Here is a 20,859-nt window from a genome sequence, read left to right on the forward strand (position 1 = left end):
TTATTTATTGGAATGTTTTTCAGAAAAAAAAAATAAAAATTGAACAACTTTTGAGTTTAATATAGAAAAAAAGAATGAATTTTTAGAATGATTTGGAGATATGCAATGAACTAGAATATATTCATTTTGTGTTATACACAGTTATATATATATTTTATTTAAAATTAAATAAAAAACCTACTGTAATATATTGCGTTATGCAGGATTCTTTATTATAATAAATTGCATTTTTAAATTTTGAATTTATTTTAGTTATTATTTTAAAGGAAAAGGGATATGTGTGTTAACTTTTTGATCTTAAACAAATGGGATTAAGGTTATGATGATGGTTAATGCAAAATCTGAGACAGGTGCCACGCTGGCAGAGGAAGCTTCCTCTCTCTCTCTCTCTCTCTCACCCCAGATAATCAAAGGATAAACACTTGTTTAATCAGCATTAAACTAGTTGATTTGCTGCAACGTGTCAGCTCATAATCCCACTGCTTTTCCGACCTCTTTTTCACTTTTAATTATTAATCAATTTATAATCAACGTACTTTAACTGGTTCCCACTCAGCCAGATAAATTAGTAGGTCGAGAATGCAATTTCAGTGCTTCAATCATTTCATACCCTCCTCCATCTTTTTGGAAAAACTTCTAAAACTCACCCCCATACGGTTAATATATCCCAAACATTCCCAAAAATATTAATTTGATCAAAATTTTAATCTTTGTGAGTTGTAATCGATTTGATCAACTCCTTTACTTGTTTTAATGATTGTTGATTTTAAGATCATTTAGTGGCTACCATCAAGACATGTCAACTTATAAATATCTCGTTGCATTGATCTTTTTTATAAATACAAGTGAACAATATTTGACACGTAAACTTTTATGATATTGAGATTTAGCTATTCAGTCCGAACGATTTATTCTAAAATCCCATCTAATTTAAGTATTGAAGGATTTTAGTTGGAGTTTCCCTGACAAGCCTTGTAGCAGTAAAACAACTCACCCATATCAATTAGTGTCTTTGAGGTACGATACTATATCACACATAACTCATTAGTAGATGTTATTTAGCAATTTAATACAGAGATCAATTGACGAATTGATATTACATTGCAAGTCAAGTTTGGAACATGAAAATCGTCAATCAATTTCGTTTTTGGGCTCAAGACAACGTGCCCAATCATTGTTGTTGTTGTTCTAATCCCATTTGACATGTAAACAAGTATGAGAGTCGTGTCTTTAAGTTCGTTCAACAATTCTTTTCTCCCCGTCATATGATTTGATATGCCACTATCGAGTAGACCAAATAAATGTTGAGTAACCATATTAGAAAGTTTTTTAGTAACATCACTAGAACGGTCCAGCATGTTCAATAACTTTTGGAATTGTTCAGCCGATAAGCCCGAGATTCCTGCGCCCTACTTCCTTCAACTGACCCGCATGTTGCAACTGCATAAGCCTGGCCATGCCCCATTTGGCCCCGACCTCGAGATTGTCCAATACTCTTCATCCTCGTTTTCCTTTGTACCAAGTCGGATATCCATTAATCTCGAAGCAATCTGCAATATCATGATCGGGGTTTACGACAATTCGAACATATATTTGCCGTACTGCCGTGTTACTATGATCCAGATTGACTAAACCCCTTTCCATTTCTTGGGGCGGTTGCTGCCATTGCAATTGCCTTGATCTATCATCCCGACCTCTTCCTTGGTAATCATAGCATAAGTTTTATTCACAGTAGGCAAATTCAAGTTTAAGATTTGAGACCTAACTGTACCAAAGATTGTGTCATCAAACCCCATGAGAAATTGATGTAATTTCACTTCCTCTCGTTCCCGAAAGAATCTCTGTGCAGCCCCACAACAATCGGTACTTTGAAGCAACTAGTAAGTTCATTGGACATTCTTTTTAGTTTTGTATAGTAGGTAATTACTGCCATCCTTATTGTCTAGTTGAAGCAATCTAGCCCTTTAATTCATGAATTTGAGGTGCATTTCCTACAGAAAAACACTTGCGTAGGCCATCCCAAACTGCTTTTGCGGTCTCCTCATATGTGATACTCGATTTAATGAATTTTCTCTGTAGAACTAAAAATCCAAAAAATCAGCATAGAGTTGCAAAAGCAACCATACACTCGCCTTGGGGCCGGTTCCAGTTTCTTCAAACTTCCATTAATAAATTCTAATTTGTTCTTTACTCTCAAGGCATTAGTCATTGCCTTCTCCCACATGTTGAAATTATCGCCTTTCAATGTACAATGACTACCTTGCGCTCAAACTAGTTGTTTTCTCATCCATCAGAACCGAGGTGACTGCAACACAGGCCAAGATTTAGATCGGAGCTATAGTGGTGGCAGGTAGCGTGGTTGATCAACTTTCTTTAAAGTTTAAACCTGTTCTGATATCATAAAAGAAGAACAAAGATTTGAGAGAAGGTATTCTTCTATTTCAATGTGTATTACAGGCTAGGAATACACAATTAATAAAAGTAACAAATAACACTAAATCGGGCAAATGACTAATCAAAGCCATAATAACCTACTACTATAATACAGAAAATATTACATATCAACAAATCTAAAGAATTTGTTACAAGAAATTTGAAATTCACAATTTTAAATCCGTCACTCCAAATATAGTGTGAATTTGGTGTGCACACGTTACCGTGAATTCTTTGCTATAGCTAAAATCACTACAATGCCCTTATGAGCATTAATAGTTCCCATTAATTCAGGCTAAAAAAGTGTACACTTGAAAACTTCTTGTAGATAGCCCCTGCAGTGAGAGCCGCGATTTGAAATGGTGCAACCACCGAAAATGATGTTGAGAAGTTAGAACTGATTGAGGCTACTTGATAACATGGCTTCTAAGTTCTTCCTCTATCATCCCTCTAATCTTTGAAGGATTAAACGAGACAAATGAGTCAGACTGAGTGAGAAATTTGAAAGAATTGTGTTAAGCGCAAGGTGGAATTAGAATTGCAGTAATATTCAGAATGAAGAAAATATTGAATCTAGTCCAAGAATTCCCTTATATACAACACGGGGGTGATCTTACTCGTGTAACAATAGATAACCAGTGTCGTATGGTATGTGTTTCTTTCTGTATGAGCTTAAACTGTGGAAGAGAGACTTCAGACAAGACAGAAATGATGATATAACAAGAACAGTGTAATGAGCTCTCATTTTAAGTAATCAGAAGTCACCAGTAATCCCCACAGGAACACTCTCCAGATTTGAAGTGATGGAATCTATTAGAATCTCTAACAACAATTGTTCGCCCCGTAACAGAAGATACATGTTTCGCAAAATCATGGCAATCTTTACAAGCTCTGAGATTCTTGAAAACCACAATAGGAGCATTACTTGGTGTTGAAATGAGGCCAAATGCAATAGCAAGCCTCTCACTGTGGACAAGAAGCTGTTCTTTTCGCTCTGGCAAAGAATCTGTCACATCATCTTCTGTTAAAAGTGCATTTTCTTTATGAGAATCAGAGAATTTTAGTTCCTTCAGTTTTGAGTAAATCTCTTCTGCTTGAGGATGGTGTAGATCACCCACTATAAATTGGTGTACTTTACTCTTAACAGTAATCCAGCTGCAACCAATCTCTTTCCTTAAATCTCTTTCAGCCATAAGCTTCCTAACGCTTGCAGCTTCATCCCACCTCCCAGACAAACCGTACAAGTTGAATAAGAGAATATAAGCAGCAGTGTCCTTGGGATCTAGTTGAAGGAGCTTCCCAGCAGCAGTTTTACCAAGCTCATATTTTCGGTGGATTGAGCATCCTCCCAATAGACTTTTCCAACTCATTGCATCAGGTTCAAATGGCATTGAATTTATCAAATCAAGTGCGTCATTCAACAGCCCAGCTCGAGAGTATATATCAATCATACAATTGTAGTGGTTAATAGTTGGCTCCACACCGTGCTCACGACTCATCGATTCTAGATACCGGTTTGCTTCTTCAACCAAACCAGCATGGCTACAAGCAGTAAAAACTGCCACAAATGTAACTGCATTCATGCCAACACCAGAAGCTTGCATTTCCTTGAAGAGACTCAGGGCTACAAGAGCATTACCATGGTAAGCACAACCAGCAATCATAGCTGTCCAAGCAACAGTATCAGGTTCATCCATCGATTGAAAAACTTGATAGGCATAATCCAACCTTCCGCATTTAGCATACATAGTAATCATGGCACTCTCTCCATAAAGATATGAAACCAGACCTCTTTTTATTGCATCTCCATGCGCTTGAGAACCAAAATTGAAGTCAGCAAATGCTGAGCACACTTGAAAAATGCTTGTGTATATGAATTCATTCAAAACAACACCTTGACTTCTTAAAGACTTAAAAACCTTAATACATTTTTCAAATTCACCAATTTGAGAATAACCAGTTAATATAGCACTCCAAGAGACATCATTTGGTTCACTTATCCTCTTAAATGCTTGACTTGCTGATTCCGCATCTCCACATTTCACATAAAAATCCACAAGAGGTGTACCTACAGAGACCTCATTTTCCAACCCAAGTTTAACAATCAAACCATGAACTTGCTCTCCCATTTTTCTGTCATCCAGCGCAGCACAAGCCTTTAGAGTTATCGAAAACACAAACTCATCCAAACCAACATCTTCATTCACCATCCTTTTGAAATATCTCAAGGTATCCTCATGCCTATCAGCTTGAGTACACCCCACCATCATTGTTGTCCACGAAACAGCATTCTTTTCCTGCATCAGATCAAAACCCAGCTTCGCACTCTCCAAATTCCCACATTTAACATACATATTACATATAGAAGTGTCCATGGCCACATTATTAGTATATCCGACCTTAATTACTTGACAATGCATCTGACTTCCAATCTCCAAACACGAAGAATCCAGAAAAGACTTCAAAAGGCTAATATAAATAGAAGGATTCGCTTTTAAATCTGAATCTTGAATTCTCAAAAACAATTCTATGGCATCCTCCAGTAGCCCTCCATCTGCATAAGCAGATATAATTATGACCCACGAAGCCAAGGTTCGTTGACCCATTTCATCAAACACTTTCCTAGCATCATCCAAACTCCCGCAATTACAGTACATCAGGAGAACAGAATTCACAAGAAAGGCAGGCGGGTCTTTTCCCAATCGTTGGTGAATTAACTTTCCAAAATCTAAAGACCTTAAATTCGAACATGCTTCAAGTAAATGTTTATACGATTGAGGAGCAACAGGTACATTACAACGGTCCATTTCGAGAAGGAATTCATGGGCTTCCTTCAGTTTATCCTGCCTGGAAAGGGAAACCAAATGGACGTTCTCGAGTTTACCGTGCTGAGCATCGAGGGTTTTGAGTCGCAAATTGCTGGACTTGAGCGATACCCATGAAGGAATTTGGGTGTAATTTGCAGTTCTTATGCTTGACAGTTTGTCAGCGTGAGGAAGTGATAATTGTGAAAACATTGAGTTCAGTAACTGGAGACCTGCCATGGATTTCAGTTAAAGTTCGCGAATGAGATTACAAGAGATCGATGCATGGAGTAAGGAGGCCATGAGGTCTAAGTTTCGCTCTTTGATCAAACAAGCACCCACTTCCATCTCAAGGTATACTAGCCAATTCGATTAGTTATTAGTAGACCACCGTTAAATATCAAGTGTGTAAATAATTTCTCAATAATAAAATATATTTACAATTATATTAAATTTTATAAATTTATTATAATTTAATTTTTTTTACTCAATGTTAATTAATATTTAATATATAAATCATATTATAAGTTATTTAATATTTTATATTTACTTATAAAATTTTGAAAGAATATATAAATATTATTTAGGGATTGCAAGATGGGGTTTGTTAATGCCCAGAATCCTGAGTAGGACTTAATAGATCCAATTTAAAAATTTTAACGCCATCCTTCTTCACCATAGAAAAGGAAAATTCGAATTCAACACCTCTTTGGCAGAGATAATAGAGTAGGTAAATTACATTGACATATATTGAATTTAGATTCAAATGGACGATCACCTTTATTTTTTGTCAAATTATAATCATATCTCTTGATTTTGTAATTGTAATTATAAGTTGATAATCCTCAAGATGAGATTATTGAAGCTATTAGAAATTTGCCTGTGAGTTATTCGGATTCCCTTGAAATTTCATAGAATCAAGTTTGTCGAAAAAAGGTTTCTAGCCCCGCATTGTTCAGAGTGATGATTTTGAGTCGTCTATAGCCCCGAGTTCAGGATTCATTGTAGGACATCCAATGTTTCAAGCTTGAATGTGGCCATGAGCAGCGTCATCGTGAGTGCGATTCGCGAGTCCGTCTTCGTCCCTCATCAAGGAAGGAGGGCAAACGATTTCACTTGCTCCTTCCTCCCTCGTGACCTCGCACGTTGCCACAAGGGTAAGGGGGGCCTAGCAAATCATATGGTTGCATCGCATCGCGTCTTGTCGTATTGAGTCGTGCCACACCAACATTTAAGGATTTTTCATGTCATGTTTCACTATGTCGTGCCGCATTATGTTGCGTTGCACTGTGTTATGCCACGTGCCTTGACCTACGTTTGGTCGAAATTTCTCGCCTTGTCCTGAATTTTGGTCAATGGGTAGAAATTTCTCCTCAGCCCCCCTTATTTTCCACTTTTTTGGTTTTATCTCTTGGTATGGTTCATAATTCTCAGTGGATGATTTCTGGGGTGAAGTCATAGAATCCCCAAGAGAATTGTTTGAGAGTCACTTTGAATTTGAATGTCCCTTACGATACCTTAGGAGGATATTTTGCCTTTCTTTTGACTTCGGGTGTTGCATATGACACCTCAAGGAAGTCGTTTTTCTTTTGACTTTGGGGTGTCGCTTATGACAACTCACGAGAGTCATTTTCCTTTTGTTTTCTTTTTTTACTTGGGGTGTTGCGTATGATACATCAAGAAAGTCATTTTTCTTTTGACTTCAAGAGGTTGCTTATGACACCTCAAGAAGCCTTTTTTTTTTTTTTTTATGTTTTCTTTGGCTATTGGGTTTTGCATATGCACTCAAGGAAGCCGTTTTTTTGTTTTTTTCTTTGAGGTGTCGCTTATGACACCTCAAGAAAGTCATTCTTCTTATAATTTCGAATTGTCGTTTATAACACCTCAAGGGGCCATTTTTGATTCATCTCAGAAAACGATGTAGTAATAAAGACTATTTATTTGATGTGGAGATAAGAAATATTGATATGTTATTTCTTGGAAAGTGATCATAAAGAAACTAATACATCTTGAAGTCTCTAAGTATTAAACCTCTTGGTCGTCTGCTCTTCTTCCCTAATTATTCATTTCCTTGATGCGCAACCTCCTTTATTTAATCATTCTTGTTGTCAAATTCTAGATATGGTGCCAATAGTTCCTATTGTTGGTGGGTCATCACTATCCCATTTTAAAATCATGTGATCCAAAAATTCCATGAAATGTCCTTTTTGAATCAACTCTTTTACCTCATCTTTCAAATTATAACAATCTTCTGTGCTATGTGCCCCTATCTTCATGGAATTGACTATACCGATTAGAATTCATCTTCTTAAGGTTATCCTGCATAGGTGGCGACTGACGGCCTACACCTTGCTACTTTACGATGGTGAAGATTTCAACTCACAAATGTTCAACGGCGTGTAACGTGCTAGGTTGTTGTGAGCATATTTTGTGCTCAAGTTTGCCTCTCTCTTCCTTTGGAGGCATAACTCCCATTTTTCATTCGTCCTTTCTTTTCATTGGAGTTATCGCCTCGTGCCCGTAGTCTCCTCTACTCTTATGTATTTTTCCGCCTTAGCTAATAACTCCTCTCTGCTAGCTAGCGATTTCCTCGATATTGATTCCTTGAACATGCTCTTCCTTAGGTTTTGTTGTATGGTACTTGCTAAATTTGGGTTTACATGTGGGACTTCAATTACAGCTTCTGAAAATCTTTGGACTTACTCTCTGAGACTCTCATGTCCATGCTGGACTATGGTGAACAAATGTGATGCAATCTTTGGATACCTTTTGCTGATTGCAAAGTGGTGCAAAAAATACTGGGAGAATTGCTTAAAGCTTTTTATATCCAAATGGGTAGTTGGTTGAACCAAGTCATGGTTTTTCCGACTAGAGTAGTTCGAAAAATCTTGCAATACGCAGAGTTGCTTATTTTTAGCAAATCTGACTTTGCTAAAAATTGATCTAAGTGGTCTTGGTCCCGTTATACTTGCTGAGGTTTGGAATCTTGATTTTGGTTTGATGGCCTTCGCCAGGATATGAGGTGCAAAAGAGTTGTGCTTGGGAGGCGCCACGGCTTGGGGAAGAGCCTTGTGGTTTTCTATACTCTCCAGGTTAGCTTGTTGAGCTGTTGCTTGGTCCATCACTTGGGGTCTGTGTTTTCTTGGTGGTGCGTCTCTTGGAGAGCCTTCTGGTAGGCAAGGCCTACTTTTCATCTTTTCCTCGAGGGTTGACCTCTGCTCGCTATTCTCAGGGGCCACGTCTGCTCCCGATCCTTTACAAAGATAATGAGGGGGTTGTGGCGGTGCCGCATGCTCTGTGATATACTGGGCTACTGCTCTTGAAGTGGATTACGCTGAGGCTTCTTTGATCATCTGTCGAAGGGCCTCGTGCATGATGTGAAGCTTGGGGTAGGGGTACACAAACTGAAAAGCCTTGGTTTGATTTTAGTTATAATTGATTTTTTTTTCGATTTAAAAACCGAAAAATCAATTTTTTTTGTAAAAAATAAAAATGAATTTAGTATTTTTTTCAATATACAATATATTATAATATATAATATACATTATACTATAATATATAATATATAATAAAATTAAAATATATATACTAAAATTTTGGTTTTTCTGTTCTGTTCGGTGACAGAACAAGGAAAAAAAACCGATCGAAAAATCTAATTTTTTTTAATAAAACTAAAATTTCGATTCGATTCGATTTCAGCCGGTTTAACTGAATTGTGGATACCCCTACGTTGAATCGCCTTTTCCACAAACGACGCCAAGTTAATTTCGCAAAGAAACGATACCGATTAAATTTGTACTATAGGAGCGTGTTTCACTCGCTTAAACTAAAGCTTCATACAAGTTCCCTCCCTTTATTTAATGATTTATGCTATTTAGGGTAGATAAGAATAAATTACTACTTTATCCTCATTATGTGGTTGAAAATCATTAATTAAGGTTATTTCAGTAACTTGAAGTACCATATCGATTTGATAAGTTTGATATTAAACCTTCTTCTTTATAAATATTCTGCTTGTTTTATTTAATGTGATTTATTTCCTATATCATATATTTATTCATTATATCTATATATAATTTTATAAATTATTACTTAAAAATGCATGCATACATATATGTACATAAATATATATAATTATATATTTTCTATATAATATTATAAAATAGTCGTGTTGAAACCACATTATATTCTGCCTCACTATATCTTCAATTCTTTTTGGTAATATGTAGAGTTTGACCAGAAAATTGCCAATCTCGGCTATTTGTATTGAGAAATTCTAATTCAAAACTTCTTTAGTTGAATTTAAATTAATTATATATTAAATATGATATAGCGTACAATTCAAAAAATTGTATCAATAACATAGTATATATATATATATATATTATACTTATTTATCACTGATTGGGTTCGATTAACTTAACCTTGTTTGGTTCGAATTTTACTGTACTCTAACCCCGGCAACACAGTTTGATCGATTCGGCACCTTCACAATTTGATCTGATTTTTGGAAACATTTCTTCTATTATCTGAGGAAATATGTCAGTTGCGGTTGACACATGCAATTCAAGAATTTTGTGCGTTAGATGTAGCAATGAATTTAACGAAAATCTTCAGTTTTCGCGCTTCCAGTTCAATTTCCGCAACCGCCACCAATTTGTCGATTTCGGCTCCCGTCGTCGACTTTTCGCCGCCGTTGATCGGAGAAAGTCCCGATTTTTCACGATCTGCAGCAGGAAAGATGCAGATGTTGCTGCATTTGAGGAAGCGAATTTTTCCAGTGAGAAAAATGTCGATGAGGAGTTAACGTGCGTGATGAAGTTCGGCGGTTCCTCGGTGGCGTCGGCGGAGAGGATGAGAGAGGTGGTTCGTCTCATCCTTAGCTTTCCCGAGGAAAGGCCGATTGTTGTTCTCTCTGCCATGGGCAAAACTACGAATAATCTCCTTCGCGTATGTAATCATGCAAAATCACTTTATTGGTTGGTCTAGATTATGTGAGAAGTAGCTTTTATAATTTTTGGTTTAAGTGGTTTAATGGTTGAATTTTAGGCAGGAGAGAAGGCTGTGAGCTGCGGACACAGTAGTGTGTCGGAAATTGAGGAGCTGGCCTTTATAAAAGAACTGCATCTTAGGTGATTGTCAGTTTCCTTGTGTCTGCGAGATGTTATGCTTACTATAATAATTGGCTGCTAATGGGAGATACAATGATTGCATGTTTCAGGACGGTAAAGGAGCTTGGACTAGATGATTCTGTGATTTCTGGTGAGAATTGATTGTGGTTCTTGATGTTACTTTTCCTTCACTAAAATTAATGTATATTAGAGGATGACACAGAAGATTTTGTATTGTCATTTCAGCTTCTTATTTTGGTGTGGAACAAAAGATGGATCGGTTAAGGTTGATAATTGCTGGAACCCATGATAAGTCCATTATATGGTTACCTATCTTTCACACTGAGGTCGAAAGCTTGATTAAATTGTCATTCAGATAGATGATTTTCCTGTGAGTTGCTCAAGAACTTTGCTGTTCTTTATGGTGTTGCAACTCTTTCACAGCAAAAGATTAGGTTGCTTTTGGCTTCCAGAACTGCCAAGTTATTTTCTAAAATGGCCTTGCATCATATAACACCATATTAGTGTGAAAAGAAATTCAATGATGCTTTGTTTCTTTCTGAGAATTCATAGAATCACCTTGCAGCATTTTGGAAATTTATGAGAATCAATATCATAAAAATACGCATGGGACAGATCTACTGAAGAATTAAACTTTTTGGCATCTCAATAACAGCCTATTCAGACATCTACCTAAATACTTGTGCTACTCCTGTCTGTTTTTTGCGTAATATTTCATGTACCTTTTTCAGGGCATGTGGAAGAACTCGAGTTGCTTTTGAATGGAATTGCTAGATTGAAGGAGCTGACGTTACGTACACAAGACAAACTTGTGTCATTTGGAGAGTGCATGTCTACGAGAATATTTGCTGCTTATCTGAACAAAATTGGCACTAAAGCACGGCAAGTATGTTCACTCTCTTACTTTGTCCATGTTCTTGAACTATCCACCAATCCAACCCCAGAATGCCCAGAAACTTTTGAATCTTGTTTCTGTTACAATGTCATGCACTGGAGAATACTTCAACCAATATGAATTTTTGGTTCATGCCTTCATAAAAGACGTGCTTGAAGTTGGTTGCAGGTGTTCATCTAACTCAAATTGTTGAGAATGTATAAAGTGAAAACTAAAGGTTTTACGCATCCTATTCGATGTTGGTCAATAGTATTCATCGAACTTACATTGGCCCGCCTGCACTGCAGTATGATGCATTTGACATTGGATTTGTCACAACGGATGATTTCACAAATGCAGAAATTCTGGAAGCAACTTATCCTGCTGTTGCCAGTAAATTATACAGTGACTGGACCAACGATCATGCAATTCCAATAGTTACTGGCTTCCTTGGAAAGGTCCATCACCTAATTAACTGTTGCGCATCTTTTTTCGTTCCGGGAAGTTGTTTGAAAAAGTAATCTTATAACTCTGACCACAAAAATTTTATAATGTCTAGCATTTCATCTGCAGGGATGTAAATCTGGGGATATCACCACTTTGGGCAGAGGCGGCAGTGACTTGACAGCTACCACTATTGGGAGAGCTTTGGGTTTAAAAGAGATTCAGGTGAGCTTAAATGTAAGGACAGCCTTATGGTAACTGATGGGATGATAAAAGTATTTTTCAGCATTGCTCAAATTCTTACAGGTGTGGAAGGATGTCGACGGTGTTCTGACCTGTGATCCCACCATTCATCCAGGTGCAAAACCTGTGCCTTATTTGACATTTGAAGAGGCAACAGAGCTAGCTTACTTTGGAGCTCAGGTTATATTACAGTTTCTTGCTTATCTTTTGTTTTGGCCTTTATGCACCGAACTTCCTGCTGGTATTACTGTTGCCACTATCAGGTACTAGTGAAAACAGAAACTGCGTGATTAAGTTCAATTCATGATCTTAAAAACTGCATATATAGTTGTCCTAAGCAACATCTCAAAATATGCTATGTCCAGTGCCTATCCAAAAGTATACTCACCTTTCGTAGGCTGTGGCAGCTATGACTGTTATTAAAGCTGTAACATGGTTGAATCCATAGCTTCCCAAACCATTGGTTTTCACCAAGACAGACTTGGCAGTAATAGTTGGCTGATAAGTTCCGTTATGTCAAGTAATATAATAAAAGAAATTTTAAAAATAAATATGCTTCGTGCGGTGTATAAACCCCAAAAAATCAGTTCTTGCTTGTTGAGTTTGTCTTTCTTTTCAGTTGATATGCATGGTAGAGGGTAGGCGCATGTTTCGTCATGGTAATTGTACTCTCTCTGGTTAGGGCGGAATCATTTTTTCATGCTCTTGACTCCCCGAAATTCAATTCTTCTTAATTTTTATGTTGATCTCTTAAAATTGTATTCAGTTAAACTATGTTGAGATAACCAGACAGGGAAAAAAATGTACTTAAAGATGTGGAGTGAGGTTCTGCTACTGTAGTCAAGGTTGCAAGTTGTTTAAAAGGGCAACCAGAAAAAAACATGATTCCCTACATTTTTCATAACAGGTTAGTATATTGAGTACACAGACTGTTTTCTACAGGTATTGCACCCACTATCCATGCGGCCAGCTATGGATGCTAGTATTCCAGTTAGGGTCAAGAACTCTTACAATCCTAAAGCCCCTGGTACCCTCATCACTAGAAATAGAGACATGACCAAGGTTTGCATTCTGAAGATATGACTCACAATTTAGATGGAAGAGCTCAAAGTATTGACAGTTTAATGCCAAATAATGCACAGGCTCTGCTCACCAGTATAGTTCTTAAGCAGAATATCACCATGCTGGATATAGTTAGTACCCGGATGTTGGGCCAGTTTGGCTTCCTTGCTAAGGTGAAAATTAATCTTTATTTATCGACTATATCTTTTGTCCTTGACATAGAACCTACCTATGTGACAAAATATTCAATCTTCTTGTTTGTCAGGTATTTTCAATATTCGAAGATCTGGGTATATCTGTGGATGTTGTTGCAACAAGTGAAGTTAGTATCTCTCTAACGCTCGATCCATCAAAAATTTGGAGCAGAGAACTAATTAAGCAGGCAAGCAAACTATCTGTATTCAGCTGAAGCACAGAGAAAACTTTGCTAGTCAAGTTTTTTTCAAGTGCAGTATTAGGACCACAATTGGATGGATAGTTCTTTCCTGAAAAATTATTTTTGGAGAAAACTTAAAATAAAAATTAAATTTAGATAAATGGGAAATGATTTTAAGATATATTTCTGGATGGTTGTCGTTTAGCAGAAACACATCATGATGGCAACTATACGATTTTTAAGGTTTATAGAGGTGGGAGAGAACAGCTCCTTCAAAATTTTGGGGTTGGATTGAGGTGGCCGTCCAATCACAGGCCTCATTGTCAAATGTGATTCTGATGCAAAAATATTACCTACATTATAATAGTTTCAGTTCCTTGTGGCCTGCTATTTCCATGATCTTCTATTTTTCCCCTTTCGAGAACAACTCCTACTCATACGCAGTTGGCAATGAGCAGGAACTTGACCACGTGATTGAAGAGCTAGGAAAAATTGCTGTTGTAAAACTTCTGCCGCACCGATCAATTATCTCCCTCATTGGAAACATCCAGTATTCTTCCCTGATACTAGAAAAGGTTTTCCTTTGATTTTAATCATCCATTTCTTCAGTTCAAAACTTCTCTGGTTTCCTATACAAATTGACCTGTAATTGTCAGGCCTTCAGCGTTTTCGGGAGAATTAATGTGAACGTCCAGATGATCTCTCAAGGAGCTTCCAAGGTTCTCTAACCACAGATTCATGCATACGCACAAACAGTTGAATCACCATTGTTTTATGGTTTCTAACGAATTAACGATGACGATATGCTGTTTTTGCAGGTTAACATGTCGCTTATAGTAAATGATAGTGAAGCAGAACAGTGCATTAAAGCCCTTCACAATGCCTTCTTTGAGAGCGGTGAAGTCTCGGAGAAGGACTTGGATGCTGCACTCAACAATGGCAATGTTGAATCTGTTCCAGCAAATTGAGCATAACCACACTTTATTCTGTAAGCAGTGTTTTACTATGTTGTGCAGAAATTTCGGTGTTGGGATCCCATATAATTGGACTACTACTGAGTCGAGTTTTTTTTTCAAGAAGCTACACATAATTTATATATTAAATATTAATCAATAGTTTAATGCATTTTTAATCATAAGTAATAGGGTAAATTACGTTAAATTTACCTGAAGTTTGATACAATTACAAATATCTTCAAATTATTTGAGAAATTATCGAGACCCATCTAATAATAATGTTTGTCCAAAAATTGAGGCATTCCGTTAGGTTCTTTTAGGGTTTCATCCAAATTTTGTATTAAATTATCCAAAATGTCTTTTTGGACCTTGAATTATAATTTTACATATTTTTAAATTTTTTTGTACATATATATGTGTGTTTTGATAAAAACATCCATTCATCATCAGTTTATACATTAATTTATAATAACATACATTTTTTTTATATTTTTTATAATTTTAAAAAATTAAAATTTTAGCAAGGATAAAGTTCACATTTTTACTTTACTGTCTAAGGGTCGTAGAAATATGTTAGCAATATTGATAATTGTTCAAATAATCAGAAGATATTCAAAATTCTATCAAATTTTAGGAGAGTTCGATCTAATTTATCCTAAGTAATAAAGTACAATGAGAACCGTATTTTATATAAATGATATGGAGCTGAAAATTGTATTTATTTTAAAATAACTATCATAATACTAGTAATGTAAGCTCCCCGTGATATCGCTATATAAGTAAACTGTGAATTATTGAGATTTTTCTTTTTAAGTTTACTTTTATCGTTGTAAGAGGTATTAATAGTGAAGCGAAGAACAAAAATATTAAATCCTTATTTTTTATAAGTATTTCTAAATGTAAAAATAAGTTAATATTATATCACTATTGATGGGTCTATCACGTAAATCTAGACAAACAATAAGAGCATAACAGTCAATTTCAATATAGGGTAATTCCACTATATTTTTATGCATTGTACCTCATCTTAGTAGGCTCATTTCTCCCTATTAATATTCCCTCTCAATTATTTAGCAAACCAAAAATACGAAGTTGAGCACCTAAAAATACAATGAAGCATATAAATATAATAGTGTATATTTTTTTATACAATTCTAAAAAAATACAATGAATTATACTGATATGTTTGTGACAGTGTTGGAATCCTTTGATTGAAATCTGGTGCCAGATTCAAAATTTAGGAAAAAATATAAGTAATTCTTGTGATGCTATATATGTATAAATTATTATCTTATATAAAAAATTAGCAATTTACTTTCCAAAAAATGAAACCTCCTACTAACCTCAATGAAGTGTAGAGATTAGCAGGGCGCATAACAACTCTTAGTTGATTCATTTCTCAATCAATAGAACAAAGCTTGTCGTTCTTCAATGCCTTAAGAAAAACTAAAAACTTCGTTTGTGATGAAGAATGCCAGTAGGCGATTCAAAATCTGAAACCATACTTAGCAAATTGCCTTTACTCACCAACCGACACCCGACGGACCCTTATACCTCTACTTGGCAACATGCCAACAAAACCCCTCAAAAATCATATTGGCACCTTATCTGTTCTCTCGATGGGGGATAGACATAGTTGGACATTTCCCAACTGCAGTAGGACAGTGTAAATTCCTCCTTGTGGTGATAGATTATTTCAGCAAGTGGGTGGAGGCGGAGCATTTAGCCCGAATCACTAAAAATGAAGTTATAAAATTCTTATAGAAAAATATCATTTGCAAGTATGGCTTACCTCGTGTTATTATTCTAACGGTCATCAATTTCAGGATTGGAAGATTGAAGATTGGTGTGCCGAGCAAGGCATCCAAAAACGCTTCACGTCCGTCGCTTACCTCAAGCTAACCTAACCGAATACTGGTTCAAGAGATCAAAGCAAAGCTATCACAAGCAGGCATACAGTGGATAGACGCATTGCCTAGAGTGTTGTGGTCATACAAAGACTACTCTTCGTTCCACTATTGGGAAAACTCCCTTCAACTTGGTATACGGATCAGAAGCAATCACCCGACTAAGGCTGAGCTAGAAACCTTCATAATCCAACTTTATGAGTGGGAGAACAATGACAGCTTGCTACGATGTAACTTAGACTTAATAGATGAAGTACAAGAAGATGCACATGCTCGTATAAAGAGATATAAACAAAGAATGGTCAATGCTTACAATCGTCGAGTTAGGAAAAGAGAATTCCAGGTGGGAGACTTAGTACACCGACGAGTCGGCGCTCTGGGACCGATAGGGAAATTAGCCCCCAATTAGGAAGGACCCTACAAAATCACCCGGATCATCAAATTTGGGGCGTATGAACTGAAAAACAGAGATGGCAAAAAGCTTTATCAACCATGGAATGCTTGTAACCTCAGGAAGTTTTACTCCTAAAACTTCTTTACTTACAAACTGATTATTAAATGTAAAGCACCTCTTTCTTAATAAAAATGCAGCCTTTATTTTTCTTCTCATGATGCTTGCACTCCTAGAGTAGGGGGAAAGTGATGATGCCTTCTAAATTTATTGGGTTAAGCACACAAATTAGGTGTACTAATCCAGCCAACTAAAAGCCCAATTGGCCCATCAGCAAGACGGATAAGGGATCATCAACAAGAAAGAAAGGCCCACAAGCTTACGTGTCTTTACTGAACTGACAGGCTTAAGAAATGAGTCCATTTCAGTCGGATACCTCATCATACAGCTGGGAGGACACGTTATATAGCTTATCAACAATTTTGTACACATCACCTAAAATATCTTAAAGTAGTTCCAGGTAAATAGGTATACACCAACTAGAAAATCCACAAATAACTAACTCTCAAATTTGTAGGTGGATTTGGTAGATTTTAGTCCAGATGAAGTATCTCAGCCAATACTTACTTAAATCACCAACGTTTTGTTGCGGATGACAACTAACTCAGAGTTTTCCAGTGGCGTACGACACCAGCAATTGATCCCGTATCCAACTCTGTATGAGCCTATAAATAGAGGTCTTATGTATGTTCTTGGGGACACGATTCAACATCACATCTATTCTCAAACTCTTACTTTCTTGCACCACACACTTTCGGTTTTTAAGCTATTTTAAGCTTATATTTGGCGCTCCACAAATATTTATCACTCTCACATCATACTTCAACATTATTTCCACTTTATTTCAAAATTCTCTTTTATTTCTTCTTTAATTGATTACTAATTTAAGTATCGAAGTGATAAGCTCTATTTTGCCGAGCTAGTCCTTTTAAAATCTTCAAATTTTTTTGAAAATCCTTAAACCCTAGTAATGTGGCTAAATTTCTGATATACATCATTAATAATAATTTATGTTACTTTTTTTTATTGATTTATATATTTTAAATTTTAAAAATTATTTATTATATGCATAAAGCTCGACATGACACGACTTCTAGTAATTTAAAAAATAATACCATGCATTACAACTATGAGGAAATTTTTATTGTGTACTCTTGCACACACCAAAAAGCCCAAAAGAAGAAGATGGTGATTATGATGATGATGATGTTTTAATCTTGTTGTTGGTATCATCACAATGGGATTTGCGCCTCTGCTTTGGATTTTGCTTCGACTGCTCAACAACTGCATTTTCTGTGATTCAACTACTGAGAAGCTGTAACTCTGTTTTCCAATCAGCGAAAATGGTGGAGAGGTTTTTTTACAAGCGCCAGCCAAATTTCCAGCTCCCCGAATCACCCCACCCGATCACCCTTCTATCGGGCCCGCCTTCTTGGTAACAATCTCCAACCAAAAGATTTTACTCTTTTATTTTTATTTATTTATTTGATTTCAGTTTTCTGTTGATTAATCCGAATTCTGAAGTTTGATTTTTCTCATTTTCTGCAGCGGCAAAACCTCACTGCTGTTCCAGTTCGCATTGAACTCCGCAGCGGAGAGCAATGGCGCCGTGGTTATCCTGTGCAACCGGCGCAGGCTAGAAACCTGCCCTCCTTTCCTCTCTCAGGTATTCCAGTTTTTCTTTTTCTTTCCTTTTGTATTTGGGTTTTTTCTTAACTAATTATTCCAGGGTGTTGATCCCTCTTCCGAGTTATTCCAACGAATTCAAATGAAGTAAGTAAAAAATGCCCTTTATCTCTGTTCCTTAGTAAAATTCTTTTTCTTTTTGTACACGAAGGATTTGGTTGTTGTTGGTGAAACTGAATTTGTGTCGATTAGTAGTTACAATTTGTGTTACATTTGTTTAAAGGTATGTGGATGATGATGAAGGGATCAAGAACTATTTTGCTGCATTCCACTTGCATGATACATTTCCTGTTTCAGTTATTATCGATGATTTTGCTGATTTCTTTAACGAAAGGTAAAACTTTTCTCTGCCCAGTTTAGTTTGATATGTCCTCATTACGTGGTTGTAGCTGTTTTTTTGTGTATTCTGTTGTTAGGTGTTGGCATCTCTGATGTGTGTGATGTTTTAGAGATAAGGAAGTTGGCCAAAGATTTACTTTGTCTGGTTCAATTCTTTAGTTGTTTCTCTTTGTTTTTGAAAGATGTAGAGAGAGAGAAATAGAGACAAGTGTGTAAGTGTTGGGAGTCATTTATGTGTTTTGTTTTGTATTTTGTATTATTGTGAGATAAATAAAGATACGTTCAGACATAATCAACTTTGTGTTTTGTAAACATATAGACAAACTATTAAGATATTCTTTGTTGTCTTTCGGATAGCGGAAAATTGAAACAAACCTTGATCAAATTTGGTTATTTTCTCTGGATTTTCAGATACTAGTAATATCTACATATTATCTGGTGTAATGTCTCCAAATTCTGGTTTCAGTCCTCCAGTATTGATACTTGAGAAACATAATAAGCTCCTTGATTTGGTTTCTTAAAGGACTTGCCAAGAGAGGTACAACAACCCTCGAGGAAGAGACTTGGCAATGGTTCGAGTCTTGGCACTTTGTCGTAATGCCATTGATCACTTTAAGTGAGCGAAGTTTCTATTAACATCTAGTTCTTTACCATATTCTTTGGCATTGTTACGAAGTATGGTGCACCCTAAAATTCAGTTATTTGAGTGAAACTTTCTACCATGACAGTAAAAGAGGTGCTTGTGAACTTCTATTCTCAGACACTCACAAAGGTGACTCCCTGAGACTGCTCTATATCTACAGGAGATGGGTGTCCTGCATTTACACAATTCAAAGTAAGTCGGCAAGTTTGAGGTGCAGCTTAGCAATAACCAAATCCCTTCCCAGGGTAGTTTCCATCTGATATTTTCTTGATTTTGTTGTAGAAGGTGATGGTGTGGGATCATTCATTCTGAAGAAAAGCTATTCGGATACTGCAAACACAAAGAGAACGAGGTCTGCCAGGTACTCCGTTGCACTTCAGAATCTGGTACTTGAGGATCTTCTTGAAGAAGTAGAATGTTAAACTAAAATCCAAATTACTCCTTTTTGATTGATCAAATTAGATTTTGTGTGAAGAGGATACTGTTATATCTCACTTATCTCCAAATGTAGTCACCAAGTGTATATATATCGAAGTAGTTTTAGTGTTTGTTTGTTTAACTTCACCAGAGTTGGTGGCTGAAACTAGGACCAAGAGCTCATCTCATACTTGCAACATCCATGTCCGATTGATAATCTTGATTATAGGCTTTGTGTTATTCTTTGAAATTAAATGTGAGTTATACCTTAGTACCTTACCCTCCTCAACTATTAAGCTCACACTTTAAACCCTCTCTTCACCACCCATTATAATATGAAGTGCAATTTGTTTGGAGATAGTTGAACTATTTGGGATTGGGAATTTTGCCATTGTCTCCCATTTATATAATGCATATGGGCATGTAGCTTAGAACCAACATTCTTTCTCTGTATTCATTTCTATAAAAAGGCTCTGATAATCATTTTTTCCCCTCTACCAACTATCTATATATGGACATAATTTCCTTGTTAAGCCTAATCTAATAATTATATGTTTATTCAAAACTCTGTGGTCTTCATCTCTTCATCTTCTTGCCCTTGATGTAATTCTTCCTCCATCAATTATAAATTTCAATTATTACTCCATATTAAATATCTATAATTAATCAACAACTACGATAATCCGATCCATATCAAATATTTTTAATTAATCAACATACTGTTACAATAAATCAATATCCACACGTTAATGGGATTCTAAATTCTACTCTGACAGTTGAGTCCACAAAAATCATGATTCAAATCCAAGGATGAGAGTCTTCAATCTTTTCAAGTTGCATATTTCAAATTTCTAATAACAAACATTCTTATACAAAGGATTTTAAATACTTTAATTTTAATTTTAAACTATATGTTATTAAATATTAATAAATTTTAAATTCTTTTTATATGGTGTCCTTTCTCAGAATTCTTCCCTCATATTCGAATCCATCATTACAGATGTTGGCTTAGTTTTAACAGCATTAATGCTACATCTTGTGGATGTTCTCTCTGCTTTAAATTTTGGCATAAAATGCTTTTCTCCAAAGAAC

At 36.1% G+C, this 20,859-nt stretch overlaps 3 protein-coding genes across 6 annotated transcripts; 2 read left to right on the plus strand and 1 right to left on the minus strand.

Moving 5' to 3' along the window:
* Nucleotides 1-2,962: 2,962 nt before the first annotated feature.
* RARE1 (Pentatricopeptide repeat (PPR) superfamily protein) lies at nt 2,963-5,605 on the minus strand. Its single transcript, XM_011088572.3, has one exon. It carries the CDS (start codon nt 5,475-5,477, stop codon nt 3,195-3,197), a length of 2,283 nt encoding a protein of 760 aa, XP_011086874.2. The 5' UTR covers nt 5,478-5,605; the 3' UTR covers nt 2,963-3,194.
* Nucleotides 5,606-9,617: 4,012 nt separating this feature from the next.
* On the plus strand, nt 9,618-16,840 carry LOC105168476 (aspartokinase 2, chloroplastic). 2 transcript variants are annotated; one of them, XM_011088574.3, is made up of 14 exons: nt 9,618-10,187; nt 10,287-10,369; nt 10,459-10,499; nt 11,101-11,255; nt 11,552-11,701; nt 11,817-11,912; nt 11,994-12,110; nt 12,873-12,992; nt 13,073-13,165; nt 13,258-13,374; nt 13,827-13,943; nt 14,025-14,087; nt 14,187-14,356; nt 16,151-16,840. In XM_011088574.3, the coding sequence occupies exons 1-13, from the start codon at nt 9,777-9,779 to the stop codon at nt 14,334-14,336; spliced, it is 1,713 nt and encodes a 570-aa protein (XP_011086876.1). In that variant the 5' UTR covers nt 9,618-9,776; the 3' UTR covers nt 14,337-14,356; nt 16,151-16,840. The 2 variants fall into 2 exon arrangements, with proteins under 2 accessions (XP_011086876.1, XP_011086875.1); XM_011088573.3 differs by lacking the exon at nt 16,151-16,840 and having other exon boundaries at nt 14,187-14,483.
* Nucleotides 16,841-17,797: 957 nt separating this feature from the next.
* LOC105168477 (tRNA dimethylallyltransferase) lies at nt 17,798-19,909 on the plus strand. 3 transcript variants are annotated; one of them, XR_016066678.1, is made up of 7 exons: nt 17,798-18,117; nt 18,231-18,348; nt 18,412-18,455; nt 18,592-18,702; nt 19,231-19,323; nt 19,468-19,542; nt 19,636-19,775. XR_016066678.1 is itself a non-coding variant. In XM_011088575.3 (7 exons), the coding sequence occupies exons 1-7, from the start codon at nt 18,026-18,028 to the stop codon at nt 19,770-19,772; spliced, it is 705 nt and encodes a 234-aa protein (XP_011086877.2). In that variant the 5' UTR covers nt 17,801-18,025; the 3' UTR covers nt 19,773-19,909. The 3 variants fall into 3 exon arrangements, 1 of the variants encoding a protein (XP_011086877.2); XR_016066677.1 differs by having other exon boundaries at nt 19,633-19,772; XM_011088575.3 differs by having other exon boundaries at nt 17,801-18,117; nt 19,436-19,542; nt 19,633-19,909.
* The last annotated feature ends 950 nt before the right edge of the window (nt 19,910-20,859 follow it).

The sequence above is a fragment of the Sesamum indicum genome, linkage group LG8, assembly GCF_026168435.1.
Source record: "Sesamum indicum cultivar Baizhima isolate 11 linkage group LG8, ASM2616843v1, whole genome shotgun sequence".
Classification (NCBI taxonomy): domain Eukaryota; kingdom Viridiplantae; phylum Streptophyta; class Magnoliopsida; order Lamiales; family Pedaliaceae; genus Sesamum; species Sesamum indicum.

Bases quoted from the DNA above. Each gene is read 5' to 3' on its own strand.
- LOC105168477 (XM_011088575.3), top strand. From the start codon at position 18,026: ATGGTGGAGAGGTTTTTTTACAAGCGCCAGCCAAATTTCCAGCTCCCC. The intron at 18,456-18,591 runs GTAAGTAAAAAA...ATTTGTTTAAAG, and splicing joins TTCCAACGAATTCAAATGAA to GTATGTGGATGATGATGAAG. The intron at 18,703-19,230 runs GTAAAACTTTTC...GGTTTCTTAAAG, and splicing joins GCTGATTTCTTTAACGAAAG to GACTTGCCAAGAGAGGTACA.
- RARE1 (XM_011088572.3), bottom strand. From the start codon at position 5,477: ATGGCAGGTCTCCAGTTACTGAACTCAATGTTTTCACAATTATCACTT.
- LOC105168476 (XM_011088574.3), top strand. From the start codon at position 9,777: ATGTCAGTTGCGGTTGACACATGCAATTCAAGAATTTTGTGCGTTAGA. The intron at 13,375-13,826 runs GCAAGCAAACTA...GGCAATGAGCAG, and splicing joins GCAGAGAACTAATTAAGCAG to GAACTTGACCACGTGATTGA. The intron at 14,088-14,186 runs GTTCTCTAACCA...CTGTTTTTGCAG, and splicing joins TCTCTCAAGGAGCTTCCAAG to GTTAACATGTCGCTTATAGT.